This window comes from Lithobates pipiens, unplaced genomic scaffold (genome assembly GCF_037356315.1).
Source record: "Lithobates pipiens isolate NorthernLeopardFrog02 unplaced genomic scaffold, aLitPip1_a1.2 Scaffold_13, whole genome shotgun sequence".
NCBI lineage: Eukaryota > Metazoa > Chordata > Amphibia > Anura > Ranidae > Lithobates > Lithobates pipiens.
The window spans coordinates 282,363,937-282,390,054 of NW_027507718.1; the positions used below are offsets into that span (position 1 = coordinate 282,363,937).

The 26,118-nt window shown below is 42.6% G+C and overlaps 1 protein-coding gene across 1 annotated transcript in view; it reads left to right on the top strand.

Moving 5' to 3' along the window:
* Positions 1 to 26,118, top strand: part of CYP2U1 (cytochrome P450 family 2 subfamily U member 1) — a 49,915-nt gene that overhangs the window by 13,988 nt on the left and 9,809 nt on the right. Inside the window, exons 2-3 of the mRNA XM_077476687.1 lie at positions 12,049 to 12,684; positions 25,507 to 25,668. Of these exons, the coding sequence (XP_077332813.1) occupies positions 12,049 to 12,684; positions 25,507 to 25,668 (798 nt within the window). The remainder of the gene's footprint in view (positions 1 to 12,048; positions 12,685 to 25,506; positions 25,669 to 26,118) is intronic.

Consider the following 26,118-nt stretch of genomic DNA (forward strand, 5'->3'; position numbering starts at 1 on the left):
GCTCAGTGCGCCTGCGCGCCGCTTTCGGTGCCCGTTTTCGGGCAAATATCTCCTAAACCATATAGGTTTAGGAGATATTGCTTGGACCTACAGGTAAGCCTTAATCTAGGCTTACCTGTAGGTCAAAGTGGTTTGTAAGGGTTTACAACCACTTTAATATTGTTGATGCGTACATAAAATAAATAAATATGACCAACTGTAAGAATTATATCATATGACTGACACAGCATTTAAAGTGGGCGAATTAAGGTGACCGTGTGGGTTTACAACCACTTTAAAGAGCATATAGCAGTACTATATTATTAGAATTTTGTAGAAACACTGATAATGTAATATCTGTCAACTCAATAAGCATTTATCTCCCTACATTAACTTCACATGTTGCAGCCTTCAGGAGTGTTATCAGTTCTGTTCTTTATCAAATTCCTAGCTTGTTACAAGTTAATTATTTAGTTATTTTATCGCAAGTAATTATTTTTTACTATACCTCTATAAACTATAACTTAGTTTTGTATAGCAAGTAATAACAGCCTTTACATTTCCTATTAACGTGGATTTTAAATAAACTGAAATCATATTTTATGTTGATCCAAGTATGTATATCTGCCCCAATGTTATACTATCATTTAACCCACAATTATCATTTTACTCACTGACATAAATATCTAAATATGACTCCATTAATAAAGAGGAAAATTTCTTCCACATAATGCAATATATGATTTGCTGGGTCTTCTCCCTTGACCAGTCCTTCAATAACTGCACATTACAGAATTTAAAATTTATCAGTTACAATTTTTACTTAAAGTGGAGTTCCACCCCAAAAAAAAAAAAAAAATGTAATTAATGTGCATGAAAAAAAATTTTTTTTTTTACTTACCTTTTTTATGCCTGTTGCTATGTGGTCCCTCAAAATCTGCCTCCTTCAGCGCCTGGGCTCCTGACGTTACTTCCCTCGGCACAGGAAGGGAGATCACCTCTCCCCCTCCCTCTAGGCAATCATCTGGGACACGTGACAGGTCCCAGATGATTGTGCGGCCAGTCACGGCGCGCAGCTCGCACATGTGCAGTGGGTACCTGGCAGCGCCCACAGTTAAAATGCTGGTGCCGCCGAGCGGAGGGGGAGACGAGCGGGGCTTCGATTCCTTGCATCGCTGGACTTTGGGACAGGTAAGTATTCGATTATTAAAGTGGGACTGTACTGGGGAAAAAAAATATTAAAAGCCAGCAGCTATAAATACTACAGCTGCTGACTTTTAATAAATGGACACTCACCTGTCCCCCTGTCCAGCGATGCCGGTAGCCGAGGCCGATCGATCGCTCGGCTCTCAGCTGCTGCCGCCACCATTCTAGGTGAGGGAATCAGGAAGTGAAGTGAATCGGCTTCACTTCCCGGTTCCCTACTGCACATGCGCGAGTCGCGCAGCGCAATAGGAATTGTCCGCGCTGTCTCTGGGACCCGTGTGTGTCCCAGCAGACAGCGCGGCAGGACAGGAAGAGGCATAGACTCCCACGGCAGTCTATGCCCGGCAGTGGGTGTAAATACCTGTCTTTGACAGATATCTCCACCCCCCTCCCCCCTGAAAGGTGCCAATTGTGACACCGGAGGGGGGGGGAGTTCCGATGAGCGGAAGTTCCACTTTAGGGTGGAACCCCGCTTTAAAAGTCAGCAGCTGCAGTATTTGTAGCTGCTGACTTTTAATTTATTTTATTTTTTTTACGTAGAACTCCGATTTAAAGAGTCACTAAACCCACATCATTAAAACTATCAATATATGGTGTATTATATGTTGTTCATACTCACTCGGTCACTATGAGATTTGTTTTCTGTATTCTGCAGAAAACTTGTTTGATTCTGCTGTTCTCCATCTCCACCTTTTGTTCATGTCCCCAATTTAGCTAGGGATTTTGCAGCTGTGGTAGCAACTCTGCACATGCTCAATTTTCTGTGAGTTTCTGTGCTGAGCATTTCCTCCCTATCATATCTGAATAGCCCATGTGACTATAGAGTCACACATGTGGGCGTATACTCAGTAGTAAATGACAGCCCACTCCCTCCATCCACCTCCATGTCCACTAAAAAGCTAAACACAACGGGAACAGGATATTACATGTAGGTTAATGGTGGCTTTGCCTCCCTCTTATTCTAACACATAGGCTGGAGTGGTGTGACTGGCAGAAATCCACCCACACCATGTTATTTCCACAAAATAATAAAAATTGTATTCAAATATATATTTGTATGTCAATTTAAAACGGTTTATTAATATATTTTTTTTTTACTCTGCAATCCAACGGCTGTGTTTTATTTTTTTATTTTGAACATGTGACCAGCAGCAGAGGATTAGAAGCTCTGCTTATGTTTCCCTGCAGACACACTGAGAAAGATCTGGGTCATGTGACATCTGTATATCTATTAGGAAAAAGGTACTTATATATATATATTTTTTTAAATTAAAATAATTACAGTGCCATCAACCATATACAAAAATGTAAGGGCCGATGCACATCGACACTTTGAAGAGGGATATCACTGTTATGGCAGCAGCTAGCTGCCATAACCCCAGTATCCCCTTCTTCAGTGAGCGGTCCGGTTAAAAGTGGTCTCTGCGGCGGATTCACCTCCCTCCCACCGCTTGTCTTTTTTCCCAAAAAAAGTGTGCTTGTAAAACCAAGGCACCAGGCAAATACAGTGTGACAGAAAATATTGCAATGGCCACCATTTTATTCTCTAGGGTGTTACAAAAAAATATATATAATGTTTGGGGGTTCTGAGTAATTTTCTAGCAAAAAAAAAAAAAAATGTTTTTAACTTGTAAATAACAAATCTCAGAAAGAGGTTCGGTCCTTTTAAAGCAGAACTCCAGGATTTTCAAAAAATCCCCCATTAGTACACCCCCCACACACACACAAAACACTAAACATCTATTTCTTATGTGAAATTTCTTACCGTTTAAGAGAAATGTCTGATTGAATTTTCAGGAAGTCAGCTCAAAAAATGCAGTGCTGCATGTAAGGGATGCATGTAAGGGACCACCAGTGCCGCATGTAAGGGACCACCAGTGCCGCATGTAAGGGACCACCAGTGCCGCATGTAAGGGGCCACTAGTAAAGCATGGGGGTCGTTAATAGAAATCATTGGGATGACAGAGCGGGGATATCCCGCTGTGACAGGTATTGTATTGTATGTGAAATGCCGATCTCTGTAATGTCCTGCCTGCATTAGAACAGTGCCCTGTCAATCACAGTGGCGGCGGGAGGCGGGACATTACAGAGATTGGTATTTCACATACAATAATAGTGTGTCACCCTGGTCATTTGTGATCCCGCTCTGCACGGAGATGGTGGACTGCGGTGAGTGGCAGGGAGCAGAGGAGGAGGAGAAAGGAGAAGGAGGACACCTCCTCCATGGGTGGCACAGACCGGGGACTGTGGGACCCCCTCTGCCAACCATAGGAACTAGAACTCCCTGCTCGCTTTACAGAGAACTACAAGGGGGAGTGTCAGATCGCTGGCTGAGGATACAGGAGAAATAGCAGCCAGCAGTCTTACAAACAGGATGTCACTGGGCACTAACAGTTTTTCAGAAAGATCAGCAGGCTATTACAGAAGAACATGGATGACATAGTTGGTAAAGGTAGGAGATCAGCAACAAGGACATGGGAAAAAAGTTCTGATTTAAGATACAGTACAGTGGAGTAATAATTAGTTCCAGAAGAATGCTTGTAATCCAAAGCACTCGTATATCAAAGCGAGTTTCCGCATAAGAGTCAATGGAAACTCAGATAATTTGTTCCACAGTGACTGCTATTGTATGCAGTACTGCATGTGGCCAGAGGTGGGGGTGCCGGAGCCACTCGGATGCACTCAGAGACACTCTAGCGAAATAGGGTACTGCACACCGCAGAGGCTTGAATCCTCCTGCTCATCTTGCGAGACAATGCTCGCAAACTGAGTCAGGATTTAAAAAAAATAATAGCTCGTATTGCAAAACGCTCAAAAACCGTATTACTGTACTTGGTGATAACAAATTATTTACTGAAATTCAAAGAATGTAGGTCATTATGATAATGATTATGTTGAATTTAGTCATCAGATCTGTTAATTTTTGTAAAGCTGTATAGATTCCTCAGTCACCTTCAGGTTTAAAACAAACTTTTAGACAGATTATGAAAATTTAAGGATTTCCATATTCTTTACAAGCAATATAATGGCTTTATAACAATGACTCGTTGACCACTGTAGCTGCATGCAATGTAGAATAATTCATTCATTCTCCCGGAGCTGGCCATAAAGACTGCTGACTCAATGCTTAATGCCTCGTACACACGATCAAACAATCCGGTGGAAAAGTCCGGCGGGCTCATTTCCCCTGGATAGTCTGCTACGTGTGTACGCGGCATAAGAGGGAAAGATGGGTGAGCAGAGCTGGTTTATTCTGGTTTATTCTTATTTGAGGATGAATTGCTCCGTGTTGCCTACACATACAGAAGTCATTGAGGACTTGTTTTAAAGCATCTGTAAAGTTATATTTTGCAAATCAGACTGGTAAACCTTACACCTTCTTTAAACATGCATTTTTGGTAAAATGCAGAAACAAGCACTGTATATACCTATTTTTTATTGCTTTACCTGCCTACCAGGTACCCTCTTTTCCCCCTATATCCGAGGTTTGGGTGGAGGAGAATGTAAATGACATCCAGCAGCTTCTGTAGATGTCACAGGTCCCAAGAGCTGCTGTGCAGACAAACCAATGGGTGTGCCAGGAGCAGTGGCGGCCTCTCCTAAGCCATGTGCCTGGCCCCTAATCTCCATGCAGGGCACCGGGTGCATGAATTTCAATGGTTTTTTGTTTGTTTTTTAAACACGCGATTAGAGCCGGCTTAACAGGAGGTGGGTCCTGAGACCCGTCCTAAGACTCCCGAATATTAACACCCTGAGCCCACCCACTTGTGTTAATATTCGGGAGTCTTAGGACGGGTCTCAGGACCCACCTCCTGTTAAGCCGGGAGGAGAAGCAATGCCCCTGCAGCAGCAGTCTCTTCTTCCTACCCAGGATGCAGCAGAGCATCACCACCTCATCCTCCCCGCACATCTACCGCAGTAAGGTATGGCTGTCGATCAGGCGGGGGAGTGGCGCTAGTGCAAGAAGATTGTGGCTAGGGGGGGTTGTGTAGTGCCAGTGGATCGCTCCGCTTTGACCGATCGATGTGCCAATGCGGGGGGCCACCTCTGCTTGCTGCCACTGGCCAGGAGTATTTCACACAACTTGACTACATCAGGACACAGTGTATCAATGCAGTATCCTGTACATTGAATAAGGGAGTGACACAGGACAGCATGACAACAAAAAGTACTCTGCAGAAGAGCAGGCTGCAGGAATACCATCTACTAGGAAACACAAGGCCTGCAGGGGATACATAGTACTATTACACCCACCAGCCACTTTCTTAGGTAAGCCTTGCTAGTAACGGGTTGGACCTCTTTTGTCTTCAGAACTGCTTTAATTCTACGTGGCATAAATTCAACAAGGTGTTGGAAACATTCCTCAAAGATTTTGGTCCAAATTGACATGATAGCCTCATGCAGTTGCTGCAGATTTGTCAACTGCACATCCATGATGCGAATCTCCCGTTCCACCACATCCAAAAGGTGCTCTATTGGATTGAGATCTGGTGACTGTGAAGCCATTGAAGTACAGTGAACTAATTATCGTGTGTCAAGAAACCAGTGATGAGATGATTTGAGCTTTGACCTGGTGCATTATCCTGCTGGAAGTAACCATCAGAAGATCAGTACACTGTAGTCATAAAGGGATGGACATTGTCAAAAACAATACTCAGGTAGGCCGTGGCGTTTAAATGATGCTCAGTTGGTACTAAGGGGCCCAAAGTGTGCCAAGAAAATATTGCCCACACCATTACACCACCACCAGCCTGAACCGTTGATACAAGGCAGGATGGATCCATGCTTTCATGTTGTTTATGCCAAATTCTGACCCTACCATCTGAATGTCGCAGCTTACCGCCCTTGAGAGGTTCCTTAAACATAACCACCTGCTTCACTCTGTCCATTTTGGAGTTCCAGATAAACAGGGCCCTGATGATGGCCTTGCAGGTGTTAACCCGGGGGGGGGGGGAGGGCAGGCCTGGGCATGGTACTGCAACAGAGGTAGAATCTCGCTGTACCAGTGTTTTACCTTCAATGGTGAGCTCTCTGAGGCTCCCAAATCCAAACTTTTTCCGCATCTTGGCCAGTCTCTCCTGCCAGGACTTCAGGGCTGCGCCCTCAGCTATAAACCAGACCCCAAGGATTTTGATGAAGTCTGTTTTGACGCTGAAAGGAATGGGTGAAGAAGAAGGCAGGAACAACCTTCCGAAGAGCATGATTTCCAACTTCCCGCAGTTCACCTTTGCCCCTGAAGCTTTGCCAAAGTCCTCATAAGTCTGGACGAGTGTGTCGATGGAGCACCGATCGGCACAGAATACAGTCACGTCATCCATGTAGAGTGAGCACTTGACCTTCCGTCTGTCCGGTCTTGGTGCGGTGATCCCCCTGATCTCTGGGTTCTGTCCGATGCTTCGGGCAAAGATCTCTATACAGCAAATAAAAAGCAGAGGTGAGAGAGGGCAGCCTTGTATGACTCCAGAGAGAACCGGAAAGGGATCAATTTTCCAGCCATTCACCAACACCAAACTATATGAGATACGAAACCCACCACACATTTAGCACAGAAGGCCTAATCACGCACTCCATTAAAGGCCATGAGATGCATATCGTAAGCGCTCATAGGACATAAAATAAAACTGCAAACAAGGGTGAAAATCAATCTGTTACAGTGAGAGGTGAAGCCAGACCTTATCCAATTTAAGAAGCAACCCCCCGTTCAGATAGGTGGCTTTATAATATAATCAAATCTTTAATAGTCTTTACTTTGAAAGACTTCAAATTCTATGTTAATGCTTTGAAAAAGTTGAATAAGTGCACAGGTACAAAATTTAGTACAGACCTGTTATTTTAATTTTTTTTGCAAAGGTCAGATGCTGGAAAGAGTCCAGAAAACTTCATGTATTTTAGTGCTTCTAGACAAGAGTCAGTTATCATGTAGATTAGATGAAAGCGATATTAAGAACCATAAGGTTCATGTTTTTCACTATGTGTGTCCTTTAGACTTGAACTGCCCCACCTACACTGTTTGCAAATCTAGCATACAGAAAGCATGAATTTCTGTATAAAAAAAACGTATTGACTCTACCTCTTCCTAACGTTTGGAAAAATAAAAATAAGTAACACACAATGCAAATACAACCATACACAATGATAATGGCCCAATGAAAATGCTTACACAGGTATCATACAATAAAGACATTGACAAAAAAACAATGTATACATTTTTTAAATGCAATGTGTTGATTCATTCATTTTTGTAGTGCTGCATTCAAAATGTATTTTTACCAGACATTTAATTCTAATTCCTTTATAAAAGTTGTAAGTGTAAGCAACATCTTATGCAAAAGTACAGTATGCGTTACTATTACAGTAACTTTTCTTTAAAAATAAATAGCATCCAAAGGTTAATCAGATGCCACTCAAACTAAACTAATGTGTGCCTGATTATAATAGGTACATTAGCATTAAAGCATTGAAATAGATAGATATAGATATATATATATATATTTTTTTTTATATATACTAAACATTATAGAAATAATACAAAATAAGTGTTTGGAAAAAGAGAGTCTATAGACTGATACTGATGTTTATCTTTTTTCGATGCACTTCCTCTAACAATTAACCACATGCCGACCAGCGCATGCCAATGAACGTCGGCAGAATGGCATAGACAGGCAAATGGGTGTACAGGCATGTCCCTTTAAATTTGCCGCGGTGCCATCCATGAGTCAGATTGCAGGTCCCGCGGACTCGATCGCGGGGAGGAAGAACGGGGAGATGCTAATGTAAACAAGCATCTTCCTGTTCTGCCTAGTGACTGTATCTCTGATCTCTGTTCCATGTGACCGGAGCAGAGATCAGTGACATGTCATACACAGCCACGCCCCCCACAGTTACAAAAACACTCCAAAGGCTCACTTAACCCCTACACTGCCACCTAATGGTTAACCCCTTCACTGCCAGTGTCATTTACACAGGAATCAGTGCATTTGTATAGCACTAATTGCTGTATAAATGACAATGGTCCCAAAAATGTGTCAAAAATGTCCGATGTGTCTGCCATAATGTCGCAGTTACGATAAAAATCGCTGATCGCCGCCATTACTAGTAAAAAAAAAATATTAATAAAAATCCCATAAAACTATCCCCTATTTTGTAGATGCTATAACTTTTGCTCAAACCAATCAATAATCGCTTATTGCGATTTTTTTCTACCAATAATATGTAGAAGAATATGTATTGGCCTAAACTGAGGAAAACATTTTTTTTTATATTTTTGGGGGATATTTATTATAGAAAAATTTTTCTTTTTTTGTTTATAGTGCAAAAATAAAAACCGCAGGGGTGATCAAATATCACCATAAGAAAGCTCTATTTGTGGGGAAAAAAGACGTTGATTTCGTTTGGGAGCCATGTTGCACGACCGCGCAATTATCAGTTAAAGCGACACAGTGCTGAAAAAAAAGACACAAAAAAAACATGAACAAAGACACATTGGGGGTTATTTACTAAAGGCAAATCCACTACAATTGCTAACTACAAGTGCAAAGTGCACTTGAAATTGCACTGAAAGTGCACTTGGAAGTGCAGTCGCTGTAGATCCGAGGGGGACATGCTAGGAAAATAAAAAACAGCATTTTAGCTTGCACATGATTGGATAATAAAATCAGCAGAGGTTCCCCTCATTTCAAATCTACCCCTCAAATTTACAGCGACTGCACTTCCAAGTGCACTTTGCACTTGTAGTTTGCACTTGTAGTGCAAAGTGGATTTGCATAAATAACCCCCATTGGCAGGAAATATAGGGCAAGAGGAAACCCTCTGTACAAGACAGTTTTCAGGGCAATTGACATTCACCACCTTAACTGAGCTTTGTTGTTGACAATTTGCTTCTGCTCCAGGCTGATCCTGAGGAAAACATATAGCCAATCATTATGGCTATAATGGTGCTTACCATAGCCTACTAGTCAAGCAGCCAATGCAACAAAATAATGTTAGAAAGTGCTTGGATACTTGGATCAACACATCGAAGTTGCCTAGACAAACATGATATCTGAAGGGTGAAATGACTAAGGTCTGGTTCACACCTATGCATTTTTTTGTGCGTTTTCAGTTTTGCAGAGACACAGCACAGTCCATTTAACATGGTTTTCCATGGATGTAGTTCACATCTGTGCATTTTATGGAAAGGGCCAAGGAGTTTCTTCTGTTTTTTGGCTTCATAGACTTCAATGGATCAAAATGTGTATTGAAAAAGGCAAAATGCACCTGGAATATGCAAACGGCAGCCTGCATAGGTGTCAACCAGGCCTTAAAGTGGTTGTGAAGGCAGGTTTTCTTTATCTTAATGCATTCTATGCATTAAGATAAAAAACCTTCCATGTGTAACATCCCTCTCAGCCCCCTTAATGCTTACCTGAGCCTATCTCTATCCAGTGATGTGCACGAGTGCCTCGGCAGCCCGGAACTCTCCCTCCTGATTAGCTTAGACACAGCAGTAGCGCCATTGAGTCCCACTACTATCTTTCAAAGTAAGTTAGCCAATCAGGAGAGATAGGGGGCAGGCCAAACTGCGGCTCCATGTCTGAATGAACACACAGAGCTGCGGCTTGGTTCGGGTGCCCCCATAGCAAGCTGCTTGCTGTGGGGGCACGTGACAAGAGGGAGGGGCTAGGAGCAGTGAAGAGGGACCTGAGAAGAGAAGGATCTGGGCTGCTCTGTGCAAAACCAACTGCACAGAGGGAGCAAGAATAACAGGTTTGCTATTTTTAAAGAAAGAAAAACTCAGGTAAGTATTAGGGGGCTAAGTAGGGCTGCTACATACAGAAGTTTTTTTTTTATCTTAATGCATCGAATGCATTATGATAAAAAAAACGTTATGCCTTTTCAACCACTTAGATTGCTCAGATTGCTAAATATGCAGTTGAAATACACACACACATATATATATATATATATATATATATATATATATATATAACTGTTTTATTGTTTACTGGTTTCAATTTGTACATTCCTGTGTCACCCCCATGCTTTACTGGCCAATAAGTCAATATTGTCATACAGCAGATTTGGTGTTTAGTGGGTAATCAGATCAGACAGTTGAAAAAGAAGAGTTCCACTTTCCTTTACACAATCATTAAATAAATTGTATTTACAAAAACTAAGCATTTATTTTCATAATGTCAGCACTAAAGTTCTTTCACTTTCAGACACATACACAATTAGCCTTTACATGCAGAATACATTTTTTTCACAAAATGCAAATTGAGCGAACAGAAGAAAAATCTAAGTGAAATCAATATTTGGTGTGACTACCCTTCGGCTTCAAACCAGCATCAATTATTACACTTGCACGCTTTGTACACTTGGACAAAGTCAAGGATTTTTTAGGATTAGAGTCAGGTGTATGATTAACAAATTATACCAAGCGGGTGCTAATGATCATCAATTTCATATGTAGGTTGAAACAGTCATTAACAGAAACAGCTGTGTAGGAGGCTTAAAACTAGGTGAGGAACAGCCAAACTCTGCTACTAAGGTGAGGTTGTGGAAGACAGTTTCATGTCACAGGTCTTACATCATGGCAAGACTGTGCACAGTAACAAGACCCAAAGCAGGTATATTGCATCAGCAAGGTCTCTCCCAGGAAAAGAAGATGTGCAACAAACAGGCAACGTTGAGGATTGTAGATACAGTAGTTGAACAAGGAAACTTAATGCTAAAGCTGAAAGACACATCATGCTTACTTCCATTCGACATCGAAAGGTGTCCAGCAGTGCCATCAGCACAGAACTAGCAGAAACCAGTGGGGCCTAAGTACACCCATCTACTGTCCAGAGAAGTCTGGCCAGAAGTGGTCTTTATAGAAGAATTCTAGCCAAAAAGCCATTGCGACTCAAATATGCATGAAAACATAGGAACTAGGGCGCAGAAAATGGCAGCATATGCTCTGAACTAATTAGTCAAAATTTGAAATATTTGGCTGTAGCAGGAAGCAGTTTGTTCACCGAAGGGCTGGAAAGCAATACAATAATGAGTGTCTACAGGCAAATGTGAAGCATGGTGGAGGTCCCTTGCATTGTTTGGGACTGCATTTTGGCAAACAGAGTTGGGGATTTGATCAGGATACATTATTATACTTATTATTATACAGGATTTCTATAGTGCCAAGAGTTTGCGCAGTGCTTTACAAAAAGGATAAATGGTGTCCTCAATGCTGAGAAATACAGACATTGTACAGATATTTATCCATGATGCCATACTATCAAGGAGGCGTGTGATTGGCCCCAAATTAATTCTGCAGCAGGACAACGACCCCAAGCATACAGACAATGTCATTCAGAACTATCTTCCACCTAAAGGAGAACAAGGAGTCCTGGAAGGGATGGTTTGGCCCCCACAAAGCCCTGATCTCAACATCATTGAGTCTGTCTTGGATTACATGAAGAGACAGAAGGATCTGAGGCAGTCTACATCCACAGAAGATCTGTGGATTAGTTCTCTAAGATGTTTGGAACAACCTACCTGCAGAGTTTCTTCAAAAACTGTGTTCAAGTGTACCTAGAAGAATTGATGCTGTTTTGAAGGCAAAGGGTGGTCACACCAAATATTGATTTGATTTGTATTTTTCTTCTGTTCATTTACTTTCCATTTTGTTAATAGTTTATTTTTATCAATTAACACTTCTTTTTCTGAAAGCATTCTTAATTTATAGCATTGTTTCAATTCTGCCTAAAACTATTGCACAGTAGTGTAATTATAAAATGTTTACTAATGGATTTGACTTCATGTGACCTTTAATTTGTACCTCCATTTTGCTAACCTTCATTATACAACCAATTTAGTAAGTATTCTATTGCTTTTGTTTTTTAGGTATTGTGTTTGCGCCTTATGGCCCCATATGGAGACAGCAAAGACGATTTTCTCATTCAACTTTGAGGCACTTTGGGCTGGGAAAACTAAGTCTGGAACCCATAATCATTGAAGAGTTCAAATATGTGAAGGAAGAATTGTTGAAATTTGGTGATAAAGGCTTCAGCCCATTTCAGATTATAAATAATGCTGTTTCCAATGTTATCTGTTCTATCAGTTTTGGTAAACGTTTCAACTATGAGGATAAAGAGTTTAAGACCATGTTGAACTTCATGTCACGAGGCCTTGAAATCAGTTTAAACAGTGAAGCTATTTTGACTAATGTGTGCTCTTGGTTGTACTACCTACCTTTTGGACCCTTCAGGGAACTCAGGCAAATTGTGATTGATATCACAGCCTTTCTGAAAAGGATAATTGAAGAACATAAGGTTTCCTTAGATCCTGAGAATCCCAAGGATTTCATTGACATGTACCTTCTTCATGTAGATGAAGAAAAGAGGACTCAGATTGAGACCAGCTTCAACACAGAATACTTGTTTTACATTGTTGGTGACCTTTTCATTGCTGGAACAGATACCACCACAAATACCTTACTGTGGTCTATCTTATATATGTGTCATCATCCAGATATGCAAGGTAAGTCAGCTAATGAATAACGTATCTAGTGCAAATCATACAGATTTTATCTAACCCTGTGACATTACCTTTCCCCAATAACGAACGCTAAAAAAAATTGTATAAATGTTGGAAGCACATGTCTAATATAATACATAAAATACTGTATATTCGTTATGAGACTGGAAAAATACATTAAATTTAGCAACCACTGATGATGATAAAGAAAGTCTAAATATTCCAAACCGATAATTCAAGAATACAGTAGAACAGGGATGTGGAATATCAGTGAGTATGAGATGAAACACAACATTTCAATTTTTACAAGGCTTTGGTTTATGTGTATTATGATGTAATGGATGATTGGGATAGTTGCAAAAGACAAACAACTTTTATATGTTGTTTAGACAATTGTACAGAAAAATATATTGATCCTGTAAATACTTTTTGTCTTTGCACAATGTTATCACCTTGAATTTAAAGAGACCAAGTCACCGTCCTAAAGAAGTAAAGGTAAAAGCTAAAAATACATAAATGCTTACTTACAATGTTTTTCTTTTCCATAAAACAGTTTTTCACCTGCAATGTGATTTTGAAAGTACTAACATGAATTGTTAAATGCAAGAATAATGTTATGGGAACATTTTGATTGAAATGAATGGTCTGGCAACAGGGTTTCTTTAGTGGACATGAACTTAAAAAGTGAAGATTTGCCATGTTATGGGGGATACATTCAAAAATGTTAAAGGGAAACTGTAGCCTTACAAAAAAATGCTGGCACTTAAATTTAAATGCAATTCTGCAATGTTTCTCCTAAATGTACATTGATGCATGTGTGGGAGTTACATCAGGTTGTGCCAACTAGTGAAGATGTATGAAGAAACCAAACTAAGAAAAAGTTTGGGAAAAGACATCAGTGAGAGGGAACCTTCATCTTGACATTCATCTTGAATGTCAAGATGGAATGGAAAGATGTGCTTCCTGTGCCTTGAACCTTATAGCAGTATGCATCTTAGGGCACTGCTCCGTGTAACTGGTAGTGTCACAAGATTTGGTGACGTCACTACCATGCTGGTCAATGTTCTCCTTGTTGGAGAGAAACCTGTAACTGATAAGCTACACTGCAAAATCTTCCTCCTTGTGCTTCATCTATTTTGTTAATAAATGCTTTCTGTACCTTCCTCTTCCCATTTTTTTTTTTTATCGACCCTACCAGTCAGGGCCAGTGCTACCACTAGGCAAACTAGGCAGCCGCCTAGGGCGCACTGCTGCCTAGGGGTGCCAGGTCACTGGTTTCTCTCCATGTCTGCATGCTCTGCAGGCTGCAGCATGTAACTAACTAAGTCTCAGGCAGCTGCTCTGTCCAAGCGGTAGTGTAATTAGAGATGCAGCTCAGCACTGGAGCCAGCGCTAGAGGAAGCAAAGCAAATTCTTCCTGTATAGCGCCACCTCCTGTCACATGGGCAGGGCAAAGGGGGTGGAGCCAATGGGGGCCGAAAAATTTGGTTTTGCTTAGGGTTTCAAAAATCTTTGTAGCAGCCCTGCTAACAGTTCTTAGATTAACAGTGATCAAGGAAGCTCTAACATGAGGGGAGCAAAGTCTTGCATTTATCAAGCCAACTGCCTCCACATAGAAATACAGTATGGAAGAAGGCTTGGTTATTCAGCAACGGGGAAAGATTAGCAGCAGATAGCCTGTAAGTAGCACTGGGCACCACTTCCACAGTGCAAGTCCTTTTTAAAAATCAGCTTATATACAGTCAGGTCCATAAATATTGGGACATCGACACAATTCTAATCTTTTTGGCTCTATACACCGCCACAATGGATTTGAAATGAAATGAACAAGATGTGCTTTAACTGCAGACTTTCAGCTTTAATTTGAGGGTATTTACATCCAAATCAGGTGAACAGTGTAGGAATTACAACAGTTTGTATATGTGCCTCCCACTTTTTAAGGGACCAAAATGAATGGGACAATTGGCTGCTCAGCTGTTTCATGGCTAGGTGTGTGTTATTCCCTCATTATCCCATTTACAAGGAGCAGATAAAAGGTCCAGAGTTAATTTCAAGTGTGCTATTTACATTTGGAATCTGTTGCTGTCAACTCTCAATATGAGATCCAAAGAGCTGTCACTATCAGTGAAGCAAGCCATCATTAGGCTGAAAAAACAAAACAAACCCATCAGAGAGATAGCAAAAACATTAGGTGTGGCCAAACCAACTGTTTGGAACATCCTTAAAAAGAAAGAATGCACCAGTGAGCTCAGCAACACCAAAAGACCCGGAAGACCACGGAAAACATCCCTTTAAACCCAAACATATATGATTTGCACAGGTTCTGAGGCTAATTTAACGCAGATAATGCAGATAAGGCACCAGGTGAGTTTAACCAGTTGCCGACCGCCGCACGCCGATGTACGTCGGTAGAATGGCACGGGCAGGCATAAGGACATACATGTACGTCCCTTGCCTCCCGCGGGTCGGGGGCCCGATCGGGCCCCCCCCCCGGTGCCTGCGGCGGTCGGTTTTCGTCCGGGAGCGATCCGGGACGAGGGGGCGGCCATTCATTCATGGCCACCCCCTCGCGATCGCTCCCGACGAATAGAAATCCCCGGTGACATCACTTCCTCTCCTGTAATGTAAACACAGGAGAGGAAGTGATGTATTCTCTCCTCCGTGTCGGTATTTTTCGTTCCGACACGGAGGAGAGCGGATCAGTGAGTTGCACCAACACTCTACACACACAGTAGAACATGCCAGGCACACTCACACCCCCCCTTTACCCCCCGATCACCCCCCCAATTACCCCTGCCCCCCAGTCACAGTGACACCAATGTCATTTTTTTTTTTTTTTTTGCATTGGTGTCATTTGTGACTGTAATAACTGTTAGGGCAGTTAGAGTTAGCCCCCTTTAGTTCTAATGTACCCCCCTAACCCCCCCAATAAAGGTTTAACCCCGTGATCACCCCCCGTCGCCAGTGTCACTAAGGCTGGGTTCACATTGCAGCGGTTTATGAGAACGAATGTGATTCGCACCGCACTGCAGTGCAAATCACATCCGATCTCTGTGCGATTCGAGTTCAGCCATTCGCCGCACCCGCCGCACCCGCCACACCCGCCGCACCCGCCGCAAATTCGCACGGGACCCTTTTTTTGGCCCGCAGCAGAATCGGATCGCATGGGTGTTCACACCATGCGATCCGAGTTTGCAGATCGCACTGCGATATGCGAACTGATCTGGGGGTGTCAGTAACATTTCACTGACACTCCCAGCAGTTCGCATAGGGCAGTGTGAACTGCCGCCGGGAGGCATGCGATGCGGGAACCCGCCGCGGATTCGCGGCGTTTCCGCATCGCTCCAGTGTGAACCCAGCCTAATAAGCGATCATTTTTCTGATCGCCGTATTAGTGTCACAGGTGACGCTAGTTAGGCAGGTAGGTATTTAGGTTCGCCGCAGCTTTTTATAGCGCCAGGGACCCCCATATACTACCGCATAAAGCCCCCTGATTGCCCCCTAGTTAACCCTTTCACCAGTGATCACCATATAACTGTTACAGGTGACGCTGGTTGGTTAGTTATTTTTTTATAGTTTCAGGGCACCCGCCATTTATTACCTAGTCTCACTAGTGTACCCCTAAATTTAGGGGTGTCTACTTTCCAAAATGGGGTCATTTGGGGGGGGTTTGTGCCATCTTGGCATTTTATGGCCTTCAAAACTGTAACGCCCTTAGAAAGCCTGAAGGCGGTGCTTGGTTTTCGGGGCCCCGTACGCGGCTAGGCTCCCAAAAAGTCCCACATATGTGGTATCCCCGTACTCAGGAGAAGCAGCAGAATTTATTTTGGGGTGTCATTTCACATATGCCCATGGCATGCGTGAGCAATATATCATTTAGTGACAACTTTGTGAAAAAAAAAAAAAAAAAGTTTGTCATTTTCCCGCAACTTGTGGCAAAATATAAAATATTCCATGGACTCAACATGCCTCTCAGCAAATAGCTTGGGGTGTCTACTTTCTAAAATGGGGTCATTTGTGGGTTTTGTGCCATCTTGGCATTTTATGGCCTTCAAAACTGTAATAGGTAGTGAGAAGTGAACTCAAAAATTTACGCCCTTAGAAAGCCTGAAGGCGGTGCTTGGTTTTCGGGGCCCCGTACGCGGCTAGGCTCCCAAAAAGTCCCACATATGTGGTATCCCCGTACTCAGGAGAAGCAGCAGAATTTATTTTGGGGTGTCATTTCACATATGCCCATGGCATGCATGAGCAATATATCATTTAGTGACAACTTTGTTAAAAAAAAAAAAAAAAAAAAAAAAGTTTGTAATTTTCCCGCAACTTGTGGCAAAATATAAAATATTCCATGAACTCAACATGCCTCTCAGCAAATAGCTTGGGGTGTCTACTTTCTAAAATGGGGTCATTTGTGGGGGTTTTGTGCCATCTTGGCATTTTATGGCCTTCAAAACTGTAATAGGTAGTGAGAAGTGAACTCAAAAATTTACGCCCTTAGAAAGCCTGAAGGCGGTGCTTGGTTTTCGGGGCCCCGTACGCGGCTAGGCTCCCAAAAAGTCCCACATATGTGGTATCCCCGTACTCAGGAGAAGCAGCAGAATTTATTTTTGGGTGTCATTTCACATACGCCCATAGCATGTGTGAGCAATATATCATTTAGTGACAACTTTGTGTAAAAAAAAAAAAAAATTTTTTTTTTTGTCATTATTCAATCGCTTGAGGCAAAAAAATAAAATATTCAATGGGCTCAACATGCCTCTTATCAGTTTCCTTGGGGTGTCTACTTTCCAAAATGGGGTCATTTGGGGGGGTTTTGTACTGCCCTGCCATTTTAGCACCTCAAGAAATGAGATAGGCAGTCGTAAACTAAAAGCTGCGTAAATTCCAGAAAACGTACCTTAGTTTGTAGATGTGACAACTTTTGCGCAAACCAATAAATATACAATTATTGACTTTTTTTTTACCAAAGACATGTGGCTGAATACATTTTGGCCTAAATGTATGACTAAAATTGAGTTTATTGGATTTTTCTAATAACAAAAAGTAGAAAATATCATTTTTTTTCAAAATTTGCGGTCTTTTTACGTTTATATCGCAAAAAATAAAAATCGCAGAGGCAATCAAATACCATCAAAAGAAAGCTCTATTTGTGGGAAGAAAAGGACGCAAATTTTGTTTGGGTACAACATTGCATGACCGCGCAATTACCAGTTAAAGCAGCGCAGTGCCAAAGTGTAAAAAGACCTCTGGTCATTTACCAGCAAAATGGTCCGGTCTGAAAGTGGTTAAATATCACCTTGATCAGCCACAGAACCTGTGTAATTAACATGTTGGGTTTTTAAGGGATGAGGTGGCAACCCTATTCTAGGTCCAGATTGGACAAGATGCTTCTCCATCTCGTCCTATTAGAGTTGACTTTGCATTCAATAAGAAATGTTCCCTGAATGGTGCCCGTGCTAATTGAGCATCGTCCTGTGTGTTTTTTTTTTTTATAATATAAACGAAAAAAGACAAAAAAAAATTATATATATTATATATAAATATAAATTTTGCCACAAATGTATTCTGCTACATGTCTTTAGTTAAAAAAAAATAAAAATCCCAATAAGTGTATATCCATTGGTTTCCATGAAAGTTATAGCATCTACAAACTATGGTATATATACTGGTATTTTTAATACTACTAATGGTGGTGATCAGCAACTTATAATGGGACATTAACTGACTAACCATTACTGACATCACCAGTGATACAGATACAGTGATCAGTGATAATACTATACACTACACTATAAGGCCGCGTACACACGGGCGGATTGTCTGTCCAACTTAGTCCGCTGAACCGCGTTTCAGCGGACAATCCGCTCGTGTGTGGGCTTCAGCGGACTTTTTCAGCGGACTGTCTGACGAACAAAGTCTTACGGAATTTCCGTAATTTTGTCTGTTCAAACTTGGTTTTGTCCGTCCAAACTTGGTTTCAGCGGACAGTCCGCTCGTGTGTAGGCAAGTTGGACGGACTAAGTATGGCGCATGCTCAGAAAGGATTTACACGGCCGAAGGTTGCATTGCAGTGTATAGGACGTTGTTTTTCTAGTCCCGTCGTACGTGCTGTACACGTCATCACGCACGCTTTCAGCGGACTGTCTGCTCATAGTGTGTGGTCAAGTCCGTTCATTCAAATTTTGAAAAACGCCACTATTGCAGTGTATTGTTGGCAGTTCTAACCCTTTTCTCGGCCGCTAGCGGGGGTAAAAGCACCCTGCTAGCAGCTGAAATGCGCTGCAAATCCGATGGTAAAACGCCGCTAAAAATAGAGGCGTTTTACCGCCGACGCTATGGGCGTGGCAGTGTGAAAGGGGTCTAAATGATGTTGACCATCAATAATAGCACAACTATATATATATATATATATATATATATATATATTAAAAATAATCTTATCATTATTATACACAAATCAATAAAACACTAGTTACATCATAAAATAGGATGCCACCAGATTGCAGTATGCAAACACATGCATTATGATACATTCTCATTCCACTGTAGGCCATCTCTCACGTGTCAGCACAACTGAACCATTGTAACAAAACCATACTACATTCATATACACGATTGAGTTGAATTGGAACCATGCATTGAGATTCTTCAGGAATCCAGAGTTATATTCCATATGATTATATCATGTGGCTAGGGTTGCAACCCAGAGGTTAGAAGTAGACGAGAACGCTAATATCTGTAATGGCAGTGTTAGGAAAATCTGAGGCTTTTAACCATTTTCAGACCAGACCATTTTGCTGGCTGAAGACCAGACCACTTTTTTGCGATTCGGCACTGCGTCGCTTTAACTGACAATTGCGTGGTCATGTGACATGGCTCCCAAACAAAATTGACGTCCTTTTTTTTCCCCACAAATAGAGCTTTCTTTTGGTGGTATTTGATCACCCCTGCGGTTTTTATTTTTTGCGCTATAAACAAAAATAGAGCGTCAATTTTGAATTTTTTACTTTTTGCTATAATAAATATCCCCCAGAAATATATAAAAAAACATTTTTTTCCCTCAGTTTAGGCTGATACGTATTCTTCTACATATTTTTGGTATAAAAAAAAAAATCGCAATAAGTGATTATTGATTGGTTTGCGCAAAAGTTATAGCGTTTACAAAATAGGGGATAGTTTTATGGCATTTATTTATATATCAATCAGTGCTATACAAATGCAGTGATTCCTGTGTAAATTACACTGGCAGTGAAGGGGTTAACTAGGGGGTGGCAGTGTAGGGGTTAAGTGTTACTAACTGTGGGGGGCTGGGCTTTGTGTTAGTGAACACTGATCTCTGCTCCAATCACATGGAGCAGAGATCAGCGTCACTTGTTGCTAGGCAGAACGGGGAGATGCTGTTTACAACGGCATCTCCCCGTTCAGCCGCCCCGTGAGACGATCGAGGGTATCCCCGTGGCGATCGAGTCCGCCGGACCCACGACCGGACTCACGGGGGTCCCAACCAACTGGGTGGCATATTAAAATGGACTTACCTGTACGCCAATATGCCTGCCTGTGCCATTCTGCCGACGTACATCGGCGTGCACCGGTCGGGAAATTGTTAATGAACTAAGCAATCATAACCTCAAATACAAGATGTCTGTAAATGTCTGTGTCGTCAGGCCCTTATACATAAACTGTACTGCTCTCGAGCAATCCATAGATAGCAGCTGTGAAAACTCTCTTCACTTAGACCCCTTTCACACTGGGGTGGTGCAGGCATTAGCGGTAAGGTGCTGCTAGTTTTAGAAGGGGTTAAAAAGGGGTTAGAAGCACTCGCTTAGCACTGCTTTCAAATCGCTGCTCTCAATCAAAGTCAGTTAGCTAATCAGGAGAGAGAGGGGACGGGGCCGAACCACAGCTCAGTGTCTAAATGGACACACAGAGCTGCAGCTCGGCTTGGGTGCCCTATTGCAAGCTGCTTGCTGTGGGGGCACTTGACAGGAGGGAGGGGCCAGGAGCTCCAGCCAGGAACCTGAGAAGAGGAGAATCTGAGATGCCCTGTGCAAAACCACTGCACAGAGCAGGTAAGTATAACATGTTTGTTATTTTTATAGAAAAAAAAAGCAAGACTTTACAATCAATTTAAATATTTGTTATGTTTTCTATTTTCTATTGTGAATAAAATGTATATTTTTATTACAGGTAGTTATATAGCACCATCAATTTATGCAGCACTTTACATATATATTATACACTGACATCAGTCCCTGCCCTCAAGGAGCTTATAATCTACTCATATTTATACTACGGATTTATGAGATTTGCAAATCACTGCATTTTAGGTAGTTTTTACACAGTGTCCCAACTTTTTGGAATTGGGGTTGGAGGGATAGTGTTATTGCATTCAGACAACCTGTGTAAGAACCAACCTTACCTTTTAGTATGATTTCTAGTTTTTCAAAGCTGCTAGCTAGTGAGCAGCAGCGACATGAGAATAAGGCTTAATGTACAAGGGACGTTTTTACAACCTGTGTTTTGGCGCATTTGCGTTTAGAAGAGCTTGAAAAAAAATATATATTTTTTTTTTTACAAAATAGCCAAAAATTAAAAAACGCCTATAAAAGAAATGCGGCAAAATGCCGCATTTAGAAGTGTTTGACGCTTGAAATGTCTCTAAACCCATCTGAACTATTTTTTTTTTTGCTTTCCAAAAAAGGCCTCTAAACTCAACTGCCTAAAAACGACATTAAACGAACCTGTGTACATGTACACATAAGATAACATTGGATGAGTCCGGGGCAACTGAAAAAAGCAGCCAACTGCCTCTGAACGTCCGTTTACTAGCAGCAGTGTACACGAGGCTTAAAAGTGGTTGTAAACCCTTACAAACCACTTTGACCTACAGGTAAGCTTAGATTAAGGCTTACCTGTAGGTCCAAGAAATATCTCCTAAACCTACATGGTTTAGGAGATATTTAGAAAAAGACAGGCAGTGCTGTCTACGGCGCATGCACTGGGCTGCTGCTAACGGTGATATGCCATTAGTGGCGGCTCCCGTGCACATGCGCGGGAGTGACGCTGCTCCGGCACTGTGAGTGGCTGGAGCAGCGATACATGGAAGAAGATGGATGCTCCGTGCTACAGGGGACAGAAGTGACATCGCTGGCTCCTGTGTCAGGTAAGTGACATAGAATGGGCTACTATGCATAGTAGCCCATTATGCTTTACCTTTGCAGAGAGAAAAAGGGTTTACTTCCTCTTTAAGAGAAGAAAAAAAGCTTCTAACAGCCTTTATAAACAGGTATTGATAGCTGGGATGCCAAGAGGAATGGCATGGTTCACTTTACAGGTATACATCTTACAGCATTGCTTATCGCATAGAATGTGTTGGCTAAAGTACAATTTTTTGCTGTAAAATGGAAAATACTTATAATAATTATATGAAGTAATATTTCCAGCACTCAGCATTTGTTCATGTCCTGTAAGTGCTTGATACAGGCACAAAGTACTCATGTTTTCCTGAAAAAGCTTATTTTTTGACCCAGGTAACAGGTCAAATAGATGTTTACCTAAAATATAAAATCAATATAAATACCGCCGGGAGCAAAGTGTAGTAATTTGAACATCCTTGGACAAAAGTGAAGAGCAGCAGGAAAAACCCACTGCGATAGCAATCAGTGCTCATGGGGTAATCACAAGTTGCAGTTCTGAATGGTTTATAATATCTGGACTGTGATTTCTCAGAACTGAGTTAACCTTTTCATAAATAAAGTATTTTTTTTCTACTTTACCAATGATGTCATGATAAATCGTTTTGATTGTTTATGCCTCATTAAATAAAAATGTAATCCAAGCAAGAACATGGTAGAGGATCTTGGGCAGATTTAATCACCAGACAGCACAAATGTAATGATGGTGATGCCAAGGACAAAGACGAACTTAGAACACTGATCCTTTATTTGCCATGATTAGTAGATCAAGTTCAAACTGGTCTATTAGTAAGCAGCACTGGATATATGATGAGATCCAACTTAAAAACTTGTGAAAGAATTCTTTAGGTGGATATGTGTTCTCAGGGCCGGACTGGAAATAAAAACCAGCCCTGGAAACAATTTCATACCAGCCCCATAGCATTAATATACCAGCCCGAGAACATAACATCATTATTTTCTTGTTCATAACAGGGAAAACCATACATTTGAAAGTACATTTGAAGAGTGTATTATTATTGTACTCACCAGTCTCCATCAGTGCAGCCTCATCAGAGCCCATAAGCAAAGCCTCAGTAGTGCCCATGAATGCAGCCTGATCAGTGCCCATTAATGCAGCCTCACCAGTGCCCATTAATGCAGCCTCACCAGTGCCCATCAATACAGCCTGATCAGTGCCCATCAATGCAGCGTTATCAGTGTCCATCAATGCAGCCTGATCAGTGCCCATCAATGCAGCCTCACCAGTGCCCATCAGCTCAGCCTCATCAGTGCCCATCAATGCAGCCTCATTAGTGCCTATCAGTGCAACCAGATCAGTGCCAATCAGTGCAGCCTCACCAGTGCCCATCAGCTTAGCCTCATTAGTGCCCATAAATGCAGCCTCACCAGTGCTCATCAATGCAGCCTCATCAGTACCCATCAATGCAGTGTCACTAGTGCCCATCAGTGCTCTCTGATCAGTGTCCATCAATGCAGCCTCACCAGTGCCCATCAGTGCAACCTGATTAGTGCCCATCAGTGCAACCTCACCAGTGCCCAACAATGCAGCCTTACCAGTGCCCATCAATGCAGCCTCACCAGTGCCCACCAGCTCAGCCTCATCAGTGTCCATCAATAGAGCCTGATCACTGCCCATCAATGCAGTGTCACCAGTGCCCATCAGTGCCGCCTGATCAGTGTCCATCAATGCAGCCTTATGTGCCCATCAATGCAGCCTAATCAGTACCCATCAATGCAGCCTCACCAGTGCCCATCAGTGCAACCTGATTAGTGACCATCAGTGCAGCCTCACCAGTGTCCATCAATGCAACCTCATTAGTGCCCATCAATGCAGTCTCACCAGTGCCCATTAGTGCAGCCTGATTAGTGTCCATCAGTGCAACCTCACTAGTGTCCTTCAATGCAGCCTCAACAGTGCCCATCAATGCAGCCTCACCAGTGCCATCAGCTCAGCCTCATCAGTGCCCATCAATGCAGCCTGATCAATGCCACGTCACCAGTGCCCATCAGTGCAGCGTCCCCAGTGCAGCCTCACCCGTGCTCATCAATGCAGGCTCACCAGTGCCCATCAGCTCAGCCTCATCAATGCCCATCAGTGCAGCCTCACCAGTGTCCATCAATGCAGCCTGATCAGTGCCCATCAATGCAGCCTCACCAGTGTCCATCAGTGCAGCCTGATCAGTGCCCGTCAATGCAGCCTGACCAGTGCTCGTCAGTGCAGCTTCACCAGTGCCCATCATCATCAATGCCCATAAGCTCAGCCTCATTAGTGCCATCAATGTAGTTTCACCATTGCCCATCAGCTCAGCCTAATCGGTGCCCATCATTGCAGCCTGATCAGTGCACATCAATGCAGCCTGATCAGTGCCCATCAATGCAGCATCACCAGTGCCCATCAGTGCAGCCCAATCAGTGCCCATCAATGCAGCCTCACCAGTGCCCATCCAATTTAGCCTGACTAGTGCCTATCAGCTCAGCCTCACCAGTGTCCATCCCGCAGTCTTACCAGTGCATGGGGAGAGCTGCCGGATTACACAGAGCAGGGATCTTCTGCTTACCCAGGGGTTGCTGTCATACCAAGTCCTGCCTTTTGGACCAGCTCCTATAATGGACATAACACATCCTGGCATTGGACCAGTGTGACATCCATCATAGGAGCCAGTCCAGGAGGCTGGACTTCGTATGACAGTGCCCGCCGGGTAAGCAGGATATCACTGCTCTGTGTAATTTGGTACTTATCACCCCTTGGACACAGTGGCGGGACCCATGGTAGGACCAGTCCTCGGTGCTCCACGCTGCCTCAGATCTGTGGGCATCCGCCCAGGATCAACCCTTCAAATCGGCCCAGGGCAGGCGGGCTACCAGGAAATGTCCTGCTATCCCAGTAGGCCAGTCTGGCCCTGTGTGTCCTGAATAATTTTAGCTATGCAAATACTGTACATTAAAGTATAAGGACACTTAAAGTTTCCTTATCTTACAAATCCCTCCCACTGTGTTAATCTAACTCACCCTCTCTCTCCTCAGCTGAAAACTTAGCAAGTTCTGCTATTGTGTCCTCTGGGGTTCCGCCTCTATGTATACATGCAGTGAGTCATCCTGTTCTTCTGCTGCCTGTCCAATGCACAGTAGAAGCTCATTAACCTTTATGGTGCAGGGAGATAAATCCTGTTTCATTGCCCTATAGAAGTGAATCGGGATCTAATGTCCACATGCAGACAGCAGAAGTAGAGAATAGGACGCACACATGTAAACATTGCAGTGGAACCCCAGAGGATCCACTAGCAGAACTCATGTGGACAATTCCGATGAGGAGGGTGGCTTAGAATACCACAGTGGGGGGTGGGGTTAGGGAAACTTTAAAAAATGCTTATTGAAACATTCCTTACACTTCAAGGGTATTTGTCGATAGGCTTTTGTTCACATCAGAATCATTTTTTCCATACAAGTCAATGGGGATGCAAAAGCAGCACGATGCAGGTTGATGGGGCTCAGATGGTGCTCAGATGCAGGTCACATCATAAGCTTCTCAAACTGATCTCAAATGCTAGCTGAATGAACCTGAAAGCAAGCAGCATTTGCACTTCGACCCAAGCCTTAGTAATCCTGTCTTCTTTTTCATTTATCCTGACAGAAAAAGTCCAAGCTGAAATTGATGCAGTCATAGGACGTGATCGGCCTCCATCACTTACTGACAAGATTTCAATGCCGTTCACAGAAGCCACCATTATGGAAGTACAGAGGATGACTGTGGTTGTCCCTTTGTCTGTACCACACATGGCTTCTGAAAGTACAGGTAAATAATTAGTGTCAATAAAAATCAGTTTGCATCAGTTGTTTTTATGGTAAATATTTGTAAAGCTACACTATATTGTCAAAAGTATTATGTCACCTGCCTCTACACACACATGAACTTTAATGGCATTCCAGTCTTAGTCCATAGGGTCAATACTGAGTCGGCCCAGCCCTTGCAACTATAAGGCCGCGTACACACGCGGGGACTGTTCGCCCAACTTTGTCCGTCAAACAGTTTCGGCAAACAGTCCGCTCAAAATTAGCATGGACGGACATGGCCACACACGACGAACGAACAGTTTGCTGAAACCGTGCGCGATGACGTGAACGGCACGTACGACGGGACGCAAAATACGACGTCCTATACATTGCATTACAACTTTCGGCGTGTAAATCCTTTCTGAGCATGCGCGGAACTTAGTTTGACGAACAAGCCTACACACGAGGGGAC